Consider the following 19649-nt stretch of genomic DNA (forward strand, 5'->3'; position numbering starts at 1 on the left):
TTTTGGGAGGACAGAAGCCCTGACTTGCTCCTGCCAACTGGGACTGGAACTGTGCCCTGAGCCTCGGCCCAGTCACTTCTTTGTGATTTGGAGAAAAGGACTGCAGGAAGCTTTACTTCCATCTCTGACAGTGAGAGGACGCTTGGTCAGATGCACTTTGGCAGCCAGTATACAGTCTTTCTTGGTTTTTGTAAGGGGAAGGCTCTTACTGGGTCTCAATTTAATTACCAACAAGACCCCAACAGTCCCAGACTCTGCTTTGCGGCTTCTCTTTCACTGTATGATTTGGATGGATTTATTGGAGAACACAAAGACTTCCAGGAATTGCTAGTAAGCCAGGCTCCTTTATGTTTCCTGGTAGGTACTATATTCTGTTTCTTGTTCAGCTAAAATTAGTCTATAAAAGTCTTGGGCTTGTTAACATCAAACTGATGTTAAGAGAAGCACTGGGAGAAATGAGATTTTTATTATGCTGAAACTTAGGAAAACGGAGTCAAATCTACAGAATGGTAAAATAAAGAGATGTAGAAAAATCCTTCCAAACCGAAGTATTCACTTAGAACTTTCCAGAAGGTTAAAAATAACTACGCAAGTCAGGAATCTGGACTGTTTTATTTAACTAAAGAAAGTGAGGGGCCGTCCCTGTGGCTTAGTGGTTAAGCGTGCGCGCTCCGCTGCTGGCGGCCCAGGTTCAGATCCCGGGCATGCACCGACGCACCACTTCTCCAGCCATGTTGAGGCCGCGTCCCACATACAGCAACTAGAAGGATGTGCAGCTATGACATACAACTATCTACTGGGGCTTTGGGGGAAAATAAATAAATAAATAAAATTATAAAAAAAAAAGAGAGAAAGTGAAAACAGTTTCACGTAAGTCTCAGAAATTGGTGTGCTAATCAGCATTTCTGGGTAAATGAAGAAAAAGTAAGGAAAGGGGATTGGGATGCATACGCATCATTCAAGTTCTTCAAGACCACACATTTAAATGCTGGCCACAGGAAGAAAGCTTATAGTCTAAGAGAAGTCATTCATTTATTCAACAAGTATGTATGAGCAACTAGTATATAACAAGGGTTATGATAGGGGATGGGGATACAGGAATAAGAGATACAGAGAGGCTTATGGCCTAGAGTAAAAAATCAGTGTGTATGCTTGGATACAACGGAATAATGAGAGTGTAACAAAAGTGCCTAAGAAAACTGGGCAAATCAGGGGTGGTGCCACAGAGTCTAAGGTGATCCTTGGGCTGAGGTTTGAAGGATGAATAGGAGTTTGCTAGAGGGACAAGGTGAGGGGCATTGGGAAATGAGAAAGCATGCTAGAGGTAGGGACTAGCACATGCAAAGGTGTGGACACACAAGCAAGCATGGTGCATTTGAGGCCCAGCTTAAATATGAGACCGAAGATGCAGAGGAGACATAGATTGGGGTACTGGGCAGTCCTACCTATTTTTGTTACAGTAATAGATGTGGCATGTGTATAAGCAGGTGCTAGAAGATGAGGCTGAGCAGGGAGATAGGGTTCAGGCTGCGAACAGCTTTGAGACCTTGCAAGTTTTGCCAAATGATAGGTCATTGGGCCCCAAAGCACTTGAATAGGCGTGGGTTATAATTGGGGGGATCTGCTTTGCTTTATTCCATCATAATCAGGCCTCTCTTGAATTCCCATCATTTCCAATCAGAGTACTTCAGAGCAGTGTATCTGACCCTCTTCCTACTCATCCTCCAGAATGAGGCCCATAAGAAGACCACACTGTTTATAAAAAAGGTTTAAAAGCATTATTATCTTTTCAAGGAACTCTATTCTATACTTTGAATTTATCAAATCAAATATTATCAAAATCTACATAGAATTACTTCTAATTCAGCATTTACTTGCATGGATAGAAGCTGAGTAGAGAGATAAGAATGTTTTATTAGATGTGTGGGGTAGTCTTAAAATATATATATAATTTAAAAAGTAATATAGGCTTGCTAAAAAAAATCCACTTGTACAGAATTCTGTGGAATTAAAAAGTGAAAGTGTCCTTCTTCCCTGTCCCAATTAAGTAGCAGCTACTGTTAGAGTCTGGTACATATCCTTTTAGAAATTATCTATGTATACAGAAAGGCGTGTGTGCTCTGTTTTGTTTTGAAATATCAATGAAGTAATTCTATGGACTCTTCCTAATATATTAAGAAGCACAAAAGCAACAAAGGAACTAAATCTGTAGGTTGTATTATTCATTCATTTATTTACTTTTTGAGGAAGATCAGCCCTGAGCTAACATCCGTGCTAATCCTCCTCTTTTTGCTGAGGAAGACCGGCTCTGAGCTAACATCTATTGCCAATCCTCCTCCTTTTTTTTTTTTCCCCCAAAGCCCCAGTAACTAGTTGTATGTCATAGTTGCACATCCTTCTAGTTGTTGTATGTGGGACACCGCCTCAGCATGGCCGGAGAAGTGGTGCATTGGTGCGCGCCTGGGATCCGAACCCGGGCCGCCAGTAGCGGACCGTGCGCACTTAACTGCTAAGCCATGGGGCCAGCCCTGTAGGTTGCATTTTGCAATCACATTTCCCAAGTATCCTGGAGAGGGTCTCGAATCTCCCTTCTAGGCCTGAACCTTAGCATGTGCACAATGAAACAGCTTTCCACACATGCAGCAGCAATGACTGTCAGGCCAACATTTATTATTCAGCTCCTGTACCTTTAGCTGTTTTTCTTTAACATCTAGCACAGTGCCTTGCCCACTCCAGGCATTTCATAGGTATCTGTCAACAACATGCATTTTACTCTCATATGACCATTAAATTAGCAGAACCCATAGATATTAAGGAATTGGGTAAAATTACCAAAAATATCCATGCAGTTGTCTAATGTCTGAGATTATGCCTTCTTTTCTTGAGAACTGAATTTTTTCCCTCTTTAAGGGATTAGATAAGGGGTTTACTGGGGTAAGCTCCTCTGGCTAAATGCTTCCCTGGAATCCAGCAATGAACTTCAGAACGATGGGGAGAAAGAACTTACCAAATACAACATCAACTAAATGTACTCTTATACACACATTAGTCTTTCAAATACAGTAACAAAGCGTGACCTACTTTCCTGCAGAAAGTCAGGAATCAATTCCATCTTCCTTTCGGTTTTGGATTCCTAGCGCTGCCATTTATTAAATGTGTGACCTCAGAGGATTCTCTTAATCTCTCTGAGCTTTAGTTTCTTCATGTGAAACAAAGAAAGGATAGTAAAACTTAGCTTGTACAGTTAGTCTAAGAATTAAACGAGATGACCTTTGTGGGACTATGTGTCAGGCGTGAGGTATGCATAAAATACAGTGGTGGAAGCATATGCTCTGGAACCAGATTCCTCAGTTCAAATGCCAGCTCCATCACTTATTAGCTGGACGACCTCAGGCAAACTACTCAACCTCTCACAACGCCTTGGTTTCTTATCTATAACTTGGGAAAAGTAATTGAATTATTTTGAGGATTAAGTAAGATCATGAGGTTTTTGGCACTGACAATAATGTTTTAATACGTATTTACCATTATTATTATTATAAATGTAGGTCCTCCATAAAACTTTCCTTTCTCTTCTTCCCCTTCATTTTTGTCTTTGATTCATCTAAAAAACCTAAAGTAAGATTACAAAGCTCTGCCTTTTCCGGGTTATGAAATGAGAGGCTGAAAAGACTAAAGGCTGCATGTTATTAGGGACTGAATTGTGTCCTTTCAAAATTCATGTGTTAAAGCCCTAACCCCCAATGTGGCTGTATTTGGAGACAGGGTCTTTAGGAATTAATTAAGGTTAAGTGAGGTCATAACAGTAAGGCTCTAATTCCATGGCACTGGTGGCCTTATAAGAAGAGGAAGAGAGAAATTTCTCTTTCTCTGTCCCCTCCATGTGAACATACAGCGAGAAGATGCAAGCCAAGAACCAAATCTTTTCCAGAAATTGACCCTGCTGGACCTTGATCTGAGACTTCCAGCCTCCAGAACTGTCAGAAAATAAATTTCTATTGTTTAAGCCACCCAATCTATGGTATTTTGCTATATGGCACAGCCTGAGCAGATTAAGACACATGGTTTCCTTGAATCTTCAAACCAGCTTCTTGAAGTATTTATTTTTAACAAGTTTACTACCCTTACTGTAGCATTTCACAAGTAGGGGATGCTGCTGAAGCTACATGATCTTCAGGATATATAAAAAATGTAATAAATTAAGACAGATGATGAGAGTAAAGATTTTGATAACCAAGCTGAGATCTTTGGTTTGACTACAGTTCTCACAATACAGATCTGGCCCTGAAAAAACACTCTCGCATTGTTGGGCCAAAGCAGACACTGCCCTGGCAGGAGTCTGTGTGCAAATGGGGTACCTGAGCAGAAGCCCATTAACATTAACAGTAAGAACATAAGTCACAACATATACCCACAAAGTAAAACGGAAGTAAGTCATCTCTGAAAACAAATGAGCAAATAACTTCTTTCAGAAATTGACTCAAAACCACATATCTTCCACAGTTTACAGAGGAGGAAGTTTAGGAACAGAGATAAATAATTTGCCTAGGCGACACAGTTAATAACCTGATAAAGCTGGGGTTTCAGTCTGGGCAGTCTAGCTCTAGATTTGTGCTCTTGAAAGCATTACAAAATCCACTGGCATAGAAAGAGAAGAAATTCCCCCAGGATGATCCCAATGGTTTTCCCTGAGCCAAATAAAACTGAGCATAAATTGAAACTTTTTCCTTATCTCTTTGTAGGGCACCAAAATGAACAGGAGCCCCCCCAAATTGAACACAATGAATGTAAATTTCCAACAATGTCTTACATGATAAAGAATATCTTTCATAACCAGTAGACAATACAGTTAATGATGAAACACTAGATGTGTACTCAATCAAATCATTAATACAGATAAAGCTGCCTGCTCTTACCACAATTACTTAACACAGTTTAAGGAATTTCACCCAAAGTAATAAGAAGTGGAATATAAATAAGAGGCATACAATCAAAAATGGAAGGTATATTAGAATTATTTGCACATGATTTACCTATAAAACTTTAGAGAATCAAGCAAAATACCGTTAGGCTTTTTAAAGAAGTTTCATAAGTGGATAGTACAAAAGAAATACACATTAAAATCAGTAAATCTTCTACAGACTAGCAGTAGTCTTAGAAAATATATCAGAAAAAAAAGTTACTCATAATAATAAAAAAAAAATAAAGTCAATCAAAATAACCTTAGGAAGAAGTTTTTTAGAACCTAGATGAAGAAAACTATAAGAAGTCCTATCCAATGTGGCAGTAATTCATCTAGGAACCTACTTAAGGAAAGAGTCAAAACTTCAAAGATTTATTAGATTTTCAACTAGGTAATATTAGAAAAAATGAAATATTCAGTAGTAAAAGAATGTTAAATAAGTTAAAGTACATCCTTATGATCAAATCTTTATAACCATTAAAGACTTTTAAGGACTATTTAATGATATGGGAAAATGTTAAAAATACTCTCTAGCGAAAAAAAGCAGGACAAAAAGTTTTTATCATCTGATGCTAATTTTGTTTAATATCTGTGTTCTTCTCTGGGCAGGCAATTCTCATTTTCTTCACAATTTTCTTAAGTATCTCCACTGCCACTCCTCAGTTTACATGACACCAAACTTATAATTCTTCTCATCATCGTTTGTGGTTTTCTCTTCCTCCCATCGCTGACCCCCTACTCTTATCATCCTAGCTGATCCACAGGCAATTTCATCCACTCCAATGGCTTTAATCCTTCTATCTACTAAGGATGCCAAATCTGTTATTTCCCCATTACCCAATTCTCCTCCTTTGCAAACTATGCTAGCTAATCTTTATCTACCTGGATATCTATGCTTGTAATGTTTATTATCCCAAATTTCCTCTGTTCCCTGAAATTCTGCCATTTCAACCCCTTAAATAAGACTCAGATTCATCCCATAATCTACATCTTAGACGCTGCACTCTAAATTAAGACATTCTCCTTTTACCAAGACAAATACAATAATAATAACTGGTCTATAGTCTTAATCTCTTCAATCTATTCTATCACCAGAGTGATCATTCTAAACCACAAAACTGATCATCTGTCTCCACTATCCATAGTTTATGTTTCTATGTGATGTCATGAAGATTCAAACACAAAGAGATGCATGTTCTGCCAAGGCTAATTTATTCACAGGTCACCTAAACTACCCCACTCCCCTTTCCATTGGGGTGGGGGGCAAAGTAGCTAATTAAAGCAGATGTTGGAAATGGAAACTCAGGGAGAGTGACTCAGCTCATGGACAATGAATGGAGATAATTTAAGCCTAACAATCCACTGGATTTTTCTCACCAAAGTGGTCTAAATCAGCTTAGGGCCATTAATAGCTCCTTCCCATTCCCAGGTTCTGCTGTGGATCTTTTTAAGGTGCTAGGCTGTTTTCCAGGTGCTACCCACAGAACTTATTCTGTCTTTCTGGTCTGTTTTCCTTTGTTTACCTCTGCTTAACCTATCTTTTGTTCTTTGCTGTGATTTGACACTTGAAATACACCTCCTTGCTCTGCATCCTAAGAAGTCCTATACCTAGGCCCCAGCCTAGGCCAATCTCATAGGCCCTCACTAACCTAACTGAACAAAAAAATACAAGTCTATGTGGGGTATAAAGCATACAACCTTTGCAAGACAGCAAGACAAAATAAGCATTTTTTTCCTACCATAGCCATTCCTAGCACTCTTCTGCTGAAAATACTAGATACTGGCTTTCCCAGTAACTAGTAGCTACTACAGTGGTTGGGAAGGTGGTAGAGGAAGTGAGCCATGCAGGGCAGGAGACCTGAGAGAAAGTCTGCTGGGGACTTCTGGTTTTTCTCCATAATATAAATAGACATGCAGAAGAAAAATACTCTCCTTCTCGGTAGGACACAGTTGCATCTGCATATGACATCTGGAACTGTTGCAATCACCTTGTAACCTTCAGGGGAAGCATGTCGACATGATTAAAAAGCAGTTGCATAGAAAGAAGGAAAGGACTTGGGTTTTTGATGATGTTGTTGAGCCACCCTGGAAACATCTTGATTCTAGATGACTTTATATGTGAGAGGACAAATCTTACTGTTGAAGCCACCTAAATGGATCCCAGCAGATCCAGCACTCATTTGTAATTTTTTTTTGCAGGGAAAGATTCGACCTGAGCTAACACCTGTTGCCAATCTGCCAATCTTCCTCTTTTTTTTTTCTTCTCCCCAAATCCCCAGTGCATAGTTGTATATCCCAGTTGTAAGTCCTTCTAGTTCTTCTATGTGAGACACTGCCACAGCATGGCAACTGACAGACAGGTGGTGTGGTTCCACCACTGGGAAATGAACCTGGGCCACTGAAGTGGTGAGAGCGCTGAACTTTAACCACTAGACCATCAGGGCTGGCTCTCATTTGTAATTTATTAGACTCACCCATGTCTTCCTATACCAGTAACTTCCTTCCTTCATCTAATAATGCACTCGTTCTACTCTTCTAAAGCAAAAAACAAACAAAAACCAACTGGGACTAAGTTTGCTGGAATGATGTAGAAAATAAGAATAAATAAGTGGTGGGTGAGGCAGTGGGTACCTTCTTTGTGAAGAGACATGGCAACCTCTACCTTGGCAGTTCTTCCCTGGTCCTTAGTTGTGTACCTAGAATCCAGCTAACAGAAACCACTTACTAGACAAGTGAGCCGCATCTTCATCATAGACTTCCCTTGTGTGCCCCAGAATATAAGGTCATCAGTCATCTTAGAACTTGGTTAGTGTTTACCTACTTGTTGGTAAACTATTCAAATGGGGTTGAGCTCCTGGACAAACAGTGTCTGAAAATTATGATATAACTAGATACAGAATATAGTAAAGATACAACTTCTTTCTCTAGTTCTGTCCTGTAAAAACAGCAGAGCAAATTTTGTTTCTTAGGAATGAATTGAAATTACTACTTTGGCCTTTCATATCTATCTAGGGTGATCAGTTTTTTTCTTCCTTGCCTATACTTAAAGGAACTTGTGTCTTCATGATGTTTTAAGTTGTATCGTCACCTTCTTGCATATTACTCAATAATAGAAAAGGAAAACCTCAACAAAGGAAGCAAGTACAAACTAAATTAAAATAAATCCCAAAAGCTATGTTGCTGGTAAGGAGTAGATTTTTTTAAGCCTCAAAGGTTATAACCTCACAAACTCCAGTTGCCGTTATATAGATCTCTGATATATATATTTTTTTTGTGTGAGGAAGATCAGCCCTGAGCTAACATCCATGCTAATCCTCCTCTTTTTGCTGAGGAAGACTGGCTCTGAGCTAACGTCTATTGCCAATCCTCCTCCTTTTTTTCTCCAAAGCCCCAGTAGATAATTGCATGTCAGAGTTGCACATCCTTCTAACTGCTGTATGTGGGACGCGGCCTCAGCATGGCCGGAGAAGCAGTGCGTCGGTGCGTGCCCGGGATCCGAACCCGGGGCGCCAGTAGCGGAGCATGCTCACTTAACCGCTAAGCCACGGGGCCGGCCCCTAAGATCTCTGATATTTTTAAATTAAAGAGGCAGGTCAATAACAATACAATAAAATATATTTTATATTTTATATGCCAGAAAGTAGTAGGAGAAAAGCCATGTGGTATGGTGCTTGAAATTTTTTTATTACAAAAATTTTCAAACAGAAAAGTTAAAATAGTATAATGAATGCTCTTAGACCTTTCACTGAGGTTCAAATTATTAATATTTTGCCATTTTGGCTTAATCTATAAAGGTATGTATTTTTTTTCTGAATCATTTTGAAGTAAATTGCAGACATCATGATCACATTTAGCCTTGGTTTTCAATATCTGCTTTTGTGAGTATATAAAACAAAAATCTCTTTTATCCATGTTTTATGAAATCCTTAAAAAGATTATAGAAGAAAACAAATTATGTTCATGTTGTTAGAAAGCAAGACTTTCAGTGTAAGAGAAAAAGAGATTCAATTGTAAAAATCAAAGACATTAAACAAAACCCCTGAAATATTAACTCTGAATTGTAATTATTGTTATTCTTGATTTTTTTTTCTTTAAAAAGTACATATATACTAGCTCTGTCCACTATAAAGGTCAAGTATCAACGAGAAATAATGACACCCTAGCAATGAACACTTCTAGTAACCCTGGTTATGGTCTCTACATACCATAGCCTACTAAGAGAAACCAAGGCTCCTTGGAGGAATAGCTGATTTCAGGATTGGGGCAGGAAAGCATACAAGAGGGTACTGGAAAATCTTGTTGTCCTTGACAACAAGGAAATCCAAAAAGACTAAAGAGGTCATATCAAAAAGACATATGAACCAACATGAAGAAGCTCAATGGACAAAGATGAGACAACTGCAGTATCAAAGAACATAATGACTGGGGCCAGCCCGGTGGCGCAAGTGGTTAAGTGCGCACGCTCTGCTGTGGCGGCCTGGGGTTCGCCGGTTTGGATCCTGGGCGCACACTGACGCACCGCTTGTCAAGCCATGCTGTGGTGGGTGGCATCCCATATAAAGTGGAGGAAGATGGGCACGGATGTTAGCCCAGGCCCAGTCTTCCTCAGCAAAAAAGAGGAGGATTGGCATTGGATGTTAGCTCAGGGCTGGTCCTCCTCACCAAAAAAAAAAAAAAAAAAAAAGAAGATAATGACTGAAACACAAACACCAAACACATAAATTCTCATGAAATAACAAAAGTGCCCTCCCCCATCCAAGAAAAAAACAAACAACGGATTACCACTGGGGGTATGTAGGCATCAACTCCTTATTCTGAAAATGGCAATTCAAGGGAAAGAATTAAGCATTTATTCTGTCTTTTTGGATCAAACTTTATGTCAGGTAATTAAATAGTTCCAGTTGATAGGGAAAGTTCTGCTTTACAGAATTATAGCTAATACATTTGGAATACATGAGACATTTAGAAATTCACCATGTTGCAACTTCTAGTTAATTAATGATTCAGGCAATCATGAAAACACTACATGAAATGTTGATGTAGGTCTTTAAAATGAAAGGAGCAGCCATTGCCATCACTGATCAATTGCAGAATTACTGTAAGTGAGACAATCAGATAGCATGTGTCTCCTGGAATGATGCAATATGAAGTATATAGTACAGCTTATGCAGTATTTTTGTCTCCGAAAGTTACAGTTAATTTCCAGTTTGCAGGAAGTATGGGCAATAGAAGAACAACTTAGACAACACCATGATGAAGCAGACAGACAAATGGAGAATGCATGACATTCTACATGATAACTAAGTTTTTTCAATGACATGGTGGGGGAGGGAGGAAGGGACAATTAAAAGTAGAATACAAACCAACTATAACGTGTGGACCTTGTTTAGATCCTGATTTGAACAAATCAGCTGTAAAAAGACATTTTTGCGCTACTTGGAGAAACTGCAATATGGACTGGCTGTTGGAGGACACCAAGGAATTGCTGTGACTATTAATTTTGTTAGATGTGATGATAAATGCATTGTGGCTATATGTGAAAATGTCCTTCTTCTTAAGAGATGCATACCTAAGTATGTAAGGGTGAAATAACCTGATGGCTGGGTTTTCTTTAAAATACTTCACGCACATAAAGATGTTAAGTGGGATAAATGAAACAGGTATAAACAAAGGCTTGATAATTATTGAGTTTAGGTAATAAGCATATGGGGGTTCATGATACTCTATACTTTTGTGTATTTTAGAAATTTTTTATAATAATTTTTTTTTACAGATCAAAGACAAGTAGCTATCTTAACATACAAAATCTGAACAGAAGGGCCGGCCCCGTGGCTTAGTGGTTAAGTGCGCGCACTGCGCTGCTGGCGGCCCGGGTTCGGATCCCAGGCGCGCACCGACGCACTGCTTCTCCGGCCATGCTGAGGCCGCGTCCCACATACAGCAACTAGAAGGATGTGCAGCTATGACATACAACTATCTACTGGGGCTTTGGGGAAAAAATAAATAAAATTAAAAAAAAAAATCTGAACAGAAATTGAAAAAATTTATTCGCATTACACTGTTATTTAAAAACAAATGTGAAACTATTTTAAGTAGATTTCTCAAAATAAGATGTTCTTATCCACCCACATTAGTGTTTTCTGTCTTTTGAGTGTACAACTACATGTTTATTGCCAATAAGTTTTTACGTTGTTAAAAGATAAATTACCTGTTGTCAATAACCATTACACTGGAGGGTGGAATCCCCAAAACATCACAGCTCTGCAAAAGTTCTTTCTTACGAATCTCTCCTTGATTGTAGTAATTTCCTGAGGATAACAAATATATAGTGGTAGATTTCTTTAACAGTAGAGATCTATCTATTCACTCATTGTTATTTCATCTTGCTCCCTAAAGGATTTTAGCTACCTGAAAAATTTGTAGTTATGATAAAAAGTTGAAGAAAATATAAGGTTACTATCAGATACTCCTGTAAGAAGTCTACCAGTAGCACAATCATTAGAATCACCGTTTAATTCTTCCTCATCTCTACATCTATCTGTCAGTGTGTCTGCATTTCAGTCACACGCTGCAGGCAGCATCATACGTCATTAAGAGCACTGGGTTTGGAGTTAAGCAGATGCAGGATTGAACCTTGTATAACTACTCATAAAAACTGAGGTACCTAGGTACAATATTAGTTTGGGCCCTTTTCAATTGATAGTCCTCAAATATCTGTTAAACATTTACTTAAAGAGGCTGCTAATCCTGAGCATTACAGGAAAATGTGCAAGCATCAGGCAGGAAAATATCCTCCTTTGAAGAGTTTAGCAACTGGCTATCCCAGCATGACCTGGGGGATCTCGATCGCATCAGCACCCCAAATAGCTTATCTATTCTTTATTTTTCCAATATATATACTATACTTCATAAGAATAGTTCTGTTAAGTATAATACCTCTGTATCATTACAAATAATACACAGTGAAGTTTTAGTACCACTTAAACTGCACTCATCATGAGCAACTGTCTAGCTAATGCACCCCTTAATTCAACTCTCCAGCAGATAATTGCATGTGTGATTTGTGCAAGTTACTTAACTTTCCTGAGCCACAAGTTTCTCCATCCATAAAGTAGGCATAACTGCCATCTCATAAGGCCTTCCTGAGGATTACATGAGATAATACATATCAAAGCATGTAGTTTAGTACTCATTGTTAGTTTTCTCTTTCCTTTACTTTTTAATCTTTACCTTCCCCCTCATCTTCTTCCTTTCTTCCTGAATTACAATTCATCTTCATCGTCCGGATCAAATGGCATTTCCTCTGGGAAGCCTTCTCCTATTTTCCCTAGCGAGTAATCATTTCTAGTGATTTCTAGAATTGAAATCATTCTGCTCATAAGTATGAACTTTTCTGCATGATCTGATTATTAATTCCTAAATGTCATTGACCTTAAAAGTCATCGTCTCATTCAACTTGTGTCATGCTGGTGTTCAGCACACAGCAGGCACTCATGAAGGATTGAACAAAGAGGCTCGCTTACTGTTCCAGATAACTCAGAGATAAACTCTCACGTGAAACCTTTCAACTTTGGCAGGAGTACTAGTTTTGAACTGTTTGAACCCAGATAGGAGACAGTCATAAAGGGACTAACCCTAAAAAGTCTAGAGATAACAGATTTAATTTTGTATTGTCCTCATCACAACTTTTTGAGTTATCTTCTTTTTTCAAAGTCAGATAGAAACTATAGTCAATTTTGTGATGGACATTATATTTTAGGTTCCTCTCAAATCCATACACATTCTGTCTCCCATTTTGTTTCAAGGGTACTAGATCTTTGGTGATAAAGAGTCTAATGTACACTAGTGATGCAATTCCTAAGTTCAGAGGTTATGAACATCATGACTATGGTTGTCAGGAATTGCTTAGAATTGAGGCTACTGGGTTTATGAAGCTGGTTTTATTATTTTGTGTTTGAATTAAGGAATTTAAAACAGGTTAGGGAGTCAAAGGCAGAGATCATTTTAAATATTTTCATTAAGTTTGGTGAACATGTAGGCACTTCAACAGAATAAATGACTGAGATCCTTCAGTAGCTCTCAACTGAAACACTCTAGAACAGGGTCCAAGCAGGGTGGGTGCACCCTGGGATGTACAAGATAATCTATTGAGGTGGAAGAAAAGCTTTAGAATTTTTCCTTTTAATTTGTTTATCTAGTCCTTTATAAATGTCAATTTTTGTTAATATTTTATAATAGTTCAGTGGTCCATGTACTTAATATAATTATACATAAATATACATATAATAGGAGTATATGTTCAAAATTTTTTACCAACAGGAAAATGTGACCAAAAAAAGTTTAGAGATCTTTCTAGCAAACAGAAAATGGGATTAATGTAGATTTATTTAGATAGAACTACATTGTGTGTGTATGTGTAAAAGCTCATGCATAATTGCATGCTTAGTGGTCTTCCATCTTCTGATAACTTATACTTTTCAGTAATAACTAGCAATCAGAATGACATTTAATAGAAATTATAATTTTATTTATTTATTTTTTTTTCCCCCCAAAGCCCCAGTAGATAGTTGTATGTCACAGCTGCACATCCTTCTACTTGCTGTATGTGGGACACCGCCTCAGGGTGGCTGGAGAAGCGGTGCGTCGGTCTGCGCCCGGATCTGAACCTGGGCTGCCAGCAGCGAAGTATGCGCACTTAACCACTAAGCCACGGGGCCGGCCCGACATTTAGTAGAAATTAAACTCACTTTGTAAAGGCCCAAATTTATACACAATGTATATAGGCAGAAATTTTACTTTACTTTAAAAATTTTAAATTTATTTATTCTAAACAGGTAAAAGATTTACATGGTTAAAAATAAAAAGGAACAAAGCCATTTATAGCAGGAAAAAAAAGCCCCTCTTCCACTCTGTTCATCACCCAGGTCCCTACCTTGGAAATTTTAATTTGTTAGCATGAGAAGTAGATTGGGAATCAAGGCATCATAGTCCTAATACCTAGCCTTATACTAACTTCATGAATCTGAAGAAATTCCTTAAGTTCCTGGATTTCAGGAATACTAGCAAGGTTTTTCCTTGAACATGACCAAGCTAATTCTAAAATGTACTTGGAAGAATAAAAGGTCAACATTTTCACAACTATAAAATGGGGGAGTTTAGGTTCTGTACCAGTTAGGGTATGTCCAGGAAAACAGAAACGATATCAAATATTTATATCAGTAAGAATTTAATGCAAAGAATTTGATATATAACTGATGGAGTATTTGAGGGCCAAACAGGGAACAATGAAGTGACCCAGAGATTAGCGACAGCAAGAAGTAACTACCAACTCCAGGTTGGAGAGATAAAATGAGGCAGTGTTACTGGAGAAGATAAAAGGAAGCTGAACCAAGGGAGCTGGACCCTCTTCCATTAGAATACGTCCACAGAACCCAGTTGGAGAAATCATGACTTAAAATGAAACTAGAATAAAAAACGTGGACAAAGGACTTGAATAGACATTTCTCCAAAGCCAGAGAGACGGCCAATAAGCACAATGCTCAATATCACTAGTCATTAGGGAAATGCAAGACAAAACCACAATGAGATGTCATTTCACATCTACTAGGATGACTATAGCGAAAAAAAACAAAAAACAAACGGAAAACTACAAGTGCAGGCGAGGATGTGGAGAAACTGGAACACTTGTACATTGCTGGCGGGAATGTAAAATGGTGCAGCTGCTGTGGAGAACAGTTTGGTGATTCCTCAAAAATTTAAACATAGAATTACCACACAACTCAGCAATTCTACTCCTAAGTATATACTCAAAAGAACTGAAAACAGGGATTCAGACAGATACTTGTATACCCATGTTCATAGCAGCATAATTCACAATAGCCAAAAAATAGAAACAATCCAAGTGTCCAAAAATAGATGAATGGATAAACAAAATGTGGTATATACAATCAGGGTATTATTCAGCCTTAAAAAGGAATGAAGTTCTGAGACATGCTACAATACAGATGAACTTTGAACACATTATGTTAATTAAAATATCAGACATAAAAGGACAACTATTGTATGATTTCACTTATATGAAGTACCTAGAGTAGTCAAATTTATATCGTATAAATAGTGGTTGCCAGAGGCTGGGAGGAGAAAGGAATAGGGAGCTATTGCTTAATACGTGGAATTTCTGCATGGGATGATGAAAAAGTTCTGGAAATAGATAATGGTGATGGTTACATAATATTGTGAATGTACTTAATGCCACTCACTTAACTGAATACTTAAAAATGGTTAAAATGGTAAATTTTGTTATGCATATTTTACCACAGTAAAAAATATAAAAAATACATTAGATTCACACTGAATAAATATCTTTCAATTACAAGTTATTACTGTAAAATACAAATTGTCTTTAAAATTGGTAAAACAGGGCCGGCCCTGTGGCTTAGCGGTTAAGTGCACGCGCTCTGCTGCTGGCGGCCCGGGTTCGGATCCCAGGCGCGCACGCTTCTCTGGCCATGCTGAGGCCGCGTCCCACATACAGCAACTAGAAGCATATGCAGCTATGACATACAACTATCTACTGGGGCTTTGGGGGGAAACAAATAAATAAATAAAATCTTTATTAAAAAAATAAAAAATAAAATTGGTAAAACAATGTTTTAAAAGATCATTAAAATAAAAAAATTTTAAAAACACTGAGAATGTATCTATGCAGCCACGATCAAGAAACACTGCCATATACTATTATCAACCAATATATCCATACTTGTAAGTCCTATATTTTTTCATTATTCCCAAAAGGAGTGCATTAATATTGACTTTTACTAATGGAAACACTACTTTTCGTTAGTTTCTCTGATCTGTGACTTACAGATGGTCATTAACAAAGCCAAACAGATGAGAAACTGTCTTCTGAATATGACAGGCATATTTGTATCAGATGGAATGAGAAGTATGCGCTGCACGAGAACAGTGTCCAACTCAATGCAATGAGCAGTTATAACAAATATTTCCAATACGAAGCTCTTCAAAATGCATTACATTTTGTCGATTATTCCCATTCTATACTTCTATCAGGTTAGTTCCTACTGCATTTTCTTTCCCTTGCACACTTGCATCTTTCCTTTTCACTGTTCACAGTCTCTGCCACTGTGGAATTTCTCTTTGATTTCTGACATGATCTCTTCCCTAATGTTTATTAGCATTTCTTTTATGGTTTCTCATAGTTTAAGCAAGTCCTTTATTTTTACACGTAAAACTCTAACTCATTAAGTAAATAAAAGCTCTGAAAAGCGTGTAACATTCTTCAATTAAGTCAATACTCAGCAAGACATAAACATTTTTATAGACACTTATACACTATGGTAGGTTGAAAATAGGGAGTGTGTATAAAGTTACCTGGCATATAAATTCTAAGCTTAATTATAAAAGAAGTAAATATATCCCTAGAAATACATAAAATTCTTATAAACAGTTAACTTGCCAGTTAACCCATCAGCATCAACATTTATACATAGGCATTATTTTCAGTTAGTCATTACATGCCTATGTATTCTTTGGTTGGCATGATCGCATGGAAATCCTATCAACCTAAACCTCAGAGAAAAGTACGTAAGTATTAATATATATATTTACAAAATAGCACCAGAGATATGTAACATTTAAGTCATGTTCTGAAGTTTCTATAACTCCCTTCAAGAAACATAATTCATATTTTTAAATATTACTAATTTATTCCATTCTTACTCAGATGCAGTCAATACTTAAGATATTTTTTTGGAAATCTCAAATCTATTGGGTCAGAAAGAATAGCGTTAGACAGGTGAGATTAACACTTCTGAGGCTGGATCTAAATATATGTCAATAAGCAAAACTTTGAAGAATTATTCATGATTAAGGAGCAATATTGGGGCCGCCTGGTGGCGAGCGGTTGGGTTTGCACGCCCCGCTTCAGCGGCCCGGTGGCCCGGGGTTCGCAGGTTCAGATCCCAGGCGCAGATGGACACACTGCTTGTCAAGCCATGCTGTGGCAGCATCCCATATAAAGGAGAGGAAGATGGGCATGGATGTTAGCCCAGGGCCAATCTTCCTCAGCAAAAAGAGGAGGATTGGCATCAGATGTTAGCTCAGGGCTAATCTTCCCCACAAAAAAGAAAAAAGAGCAGTATTGAAAATAATTTGATTAAGTTCCGTTGTAGGAAATACGGTGAATCAGATGTCTGGAGAAACCCTCTTAGCATAGAATACCTGAACACGTGAAGTAAAAGGCAAACATGTTTTAGAATGTACGGCTGAATTAGCAGGAAAGTAAGGGCTATCTTTGGAGATCTTAAACAACAGGTATAAGCATGAATCCAGACAGGTAAGGTGGAACTGCAGCCAGGGTGCCTTGAAAGTATCTGCCTATGCCTGGTGGCCTAAGGTCAGGGCAGGAGGAGATAAAGCTTGGGCACAAATAAGGAGACCTCCAGACAAGGAGATCTCCACACAAACAGAGGACCTTCAAAAGGCAATATCTATAGTAAGTGAACTAGAAGAAAAGCACCCTCAACAGAGAAGGAGGGCTACATCTCGGTCTTAGACTTGGTTCTAGTGGAAGGAAAATAAGAAAAATGTCACCTCCTAAGAATTGTTAATTTACCTTCTCACCTTCACTTGGTGTGTGGCACACTCACCTTCACTTGGTGTGGAACATCGTAGTTTCCAAAAATAGTTACAGCAGTATTTCTAGTTCCACATGCACTTCTAGAACCTTGCTGCTTCCTATAAAGATGTGGAGTCTATTTCTTTCCTTGAACCTGCATGTGATTTGTGCCTGCCTTGACAAACAGAATGCAGTGAAAGTGATATTGCATGATTTCCAAGGCTAGTCCATAGAAGGCAATGTGGCTACCCCTAGCACAGGCTCTCTCTCAGGATACCTGCCCAGGAACCCAGCACTAGCTTGTGAGGTAGCCCAAGCTATGTGGATTTACTGCATGCGGATGTTCTGGTTGACATCTCTAGCTAAGTCAGGTGATTCCAGTCCCCAGCCTTTGGGTCCTCCAGCTGAGGTACTAAACAACGTGGGGCATAGACAACTGTGTTGTCTGAAACCACAAGAGATAAAGCATTATTATTGTTTTATTTTTTATTTTTTTGAGGAAGATTGGCCCTGAGCTAACATCTGTTGCCAATCTTCTTCCTTTTGTCCTTTTTTCTCCCCAAAGCCCCAGTAGATAGCTGCATGTCATAGTTGTACATCCTTCTAGTTGCTCTATGTGGGATACTGCCTCAGCGTGGCTTGATGAGCAGTGAGTAGCTCCATGCCCAGGATCTGAACCAGTGAACCCCAGGCCGCCAAAGCAGAGCTCTCAAACTTAACCACTACGCAGCTAGGCCAGCCCCTTATTATTGTTTTAAGCCACTAAGTTTTGAGATAGTTTGTTACACAGCATTAGACTACTAATGCACTTGGGCTTGGACCCTAAATTTATACTACCTCTGTGGCCTGAAAAATCTCAATCTGAAGTTTTAGTTTAGAGCTATCTGTGATGAGTAGTGCCCTTTGTTGCCTGGCTGAAGCAAAAGTAAATCATTAAAATATCGCAAATATGGTTCCAAGAAACAAGTGCTTACCAAAAAAAAAAATCACAAAATACACATGGAAACAAGTCATTCAGAATGAGTTACTCAAAGAGCAGAATCAGACACATAGACTGCAGTAATTGGAATTATTAGAAGCAGATATAAGGGTTTAATATATTTAAAGAAATAAGAGAATATTAAGTATGAGAAAGTAACAAGAGACTATAATATCTGCAAAAAGAACCTCTGAATATGAGAAACAGATTAAAGGATAAAATTATTAACCATCACGATACATATAAGACTTTTATTATAAAGCTATTAAGACATTTAAGAAGGCCAGTATAAACGAGGAGACACCATAAAATCATAGATGGAAAAACTTTATATTGTAAACATGTCAATTTTTCCTATATTGATCAATAAAGTCAGTGAAATTCCAATAAAAATGCCAGCAAGGTTTTTCCTTGAATGTGACCAAGTTAATTCTAAAATGTATTTGGAAGAAAAAAGGTCAAAAACAGCAAACACACCCTGAAGAACAACAAATCAGAGGGCTGGCCACACCAGATAATAGTGTTATAAAAGGTACAGTAGGGCCGGCCCAGTGGCACAAGTGGTTAAGTGCGCGCACTCCGCCGTGTGGGCCTGGGGTCCCCCGGGCGCACCAACATACTGCTTGGCAAGCCATGCTGTGGCGGTGTCCCATATAAAGTGGAGGAAGATGGGCACGAATGTTAGCCCAGGGCCAGTCTTCCTCAGAAAAAAAAAAAAAAAAGAGGAGGATTGGCAGATGTTAGCACAGGGCTGATCTCCTCACACACACAAAAAAGGTACAGTAATTAAGACAGCATGACAACTGGCACCGGGTTGTCTAACTAAAAGAACAGTGTACAGATCAGAAATACACGAAAGTCTGATATATGAGAGGCAGCAGTGCAGTCTGGAGGGAAAGAACGGGCTGATTCAGTTTTCCTGACTCCAATCATTCTCCGTATTGCCACCTGAATGAGCTTTTCAAAACACAGAACTGGTTGTGTTAATTCTCCACCAAATGTATTCAATAACACCCTCCTATCTACTATAGATTTCTCTCATATGTACATTAATAGGTATTTCAGTGGTT

At 38.4% G+C, this 19649-nt stretch overlaps 1 protein-coding gene across 2 annotated transcripts in view; it reads right to left on the reverse strand.

Annotated features, from left to right (window-relative positions):
• Positions 1 to 19649, reverse strand: part of PIGL (phosphatidylinositol glycan anchor biosynthesis class L) — a 79359-nt gene that overhangs the window by 55362 nt on the left and 4348 nt on the right. For both annotated transcript variants that reach the window (XM_058559613.1, XM_058559614.1), the window contains exon 2: positions 11172 to 11271. In XM_058559613.1, the coding sequence (XP_058415596.1) occupies positions 11172 to 11271 (100 nt within the window). The remainder of the gene's footprint in view (positions 1 to 11171; positions 11272 to 19649) is intronic.

This window comes from Diceros bicornis, chromosome 18 (genome assembly GCF_020826845.1).
Source record: "Diceros bicornis minor isolate mBicDic1 chromosome 18, mDicBic1.mat.cur, whole genome shotgun sequence".
In the NCBI taxonomy this organism is placed as follows: Eukaryota; Metazoa; Chordata; class Mammalia; order Perissodactyla; family Rhinocerotidae; genus Diceros; species Diceros bicornis.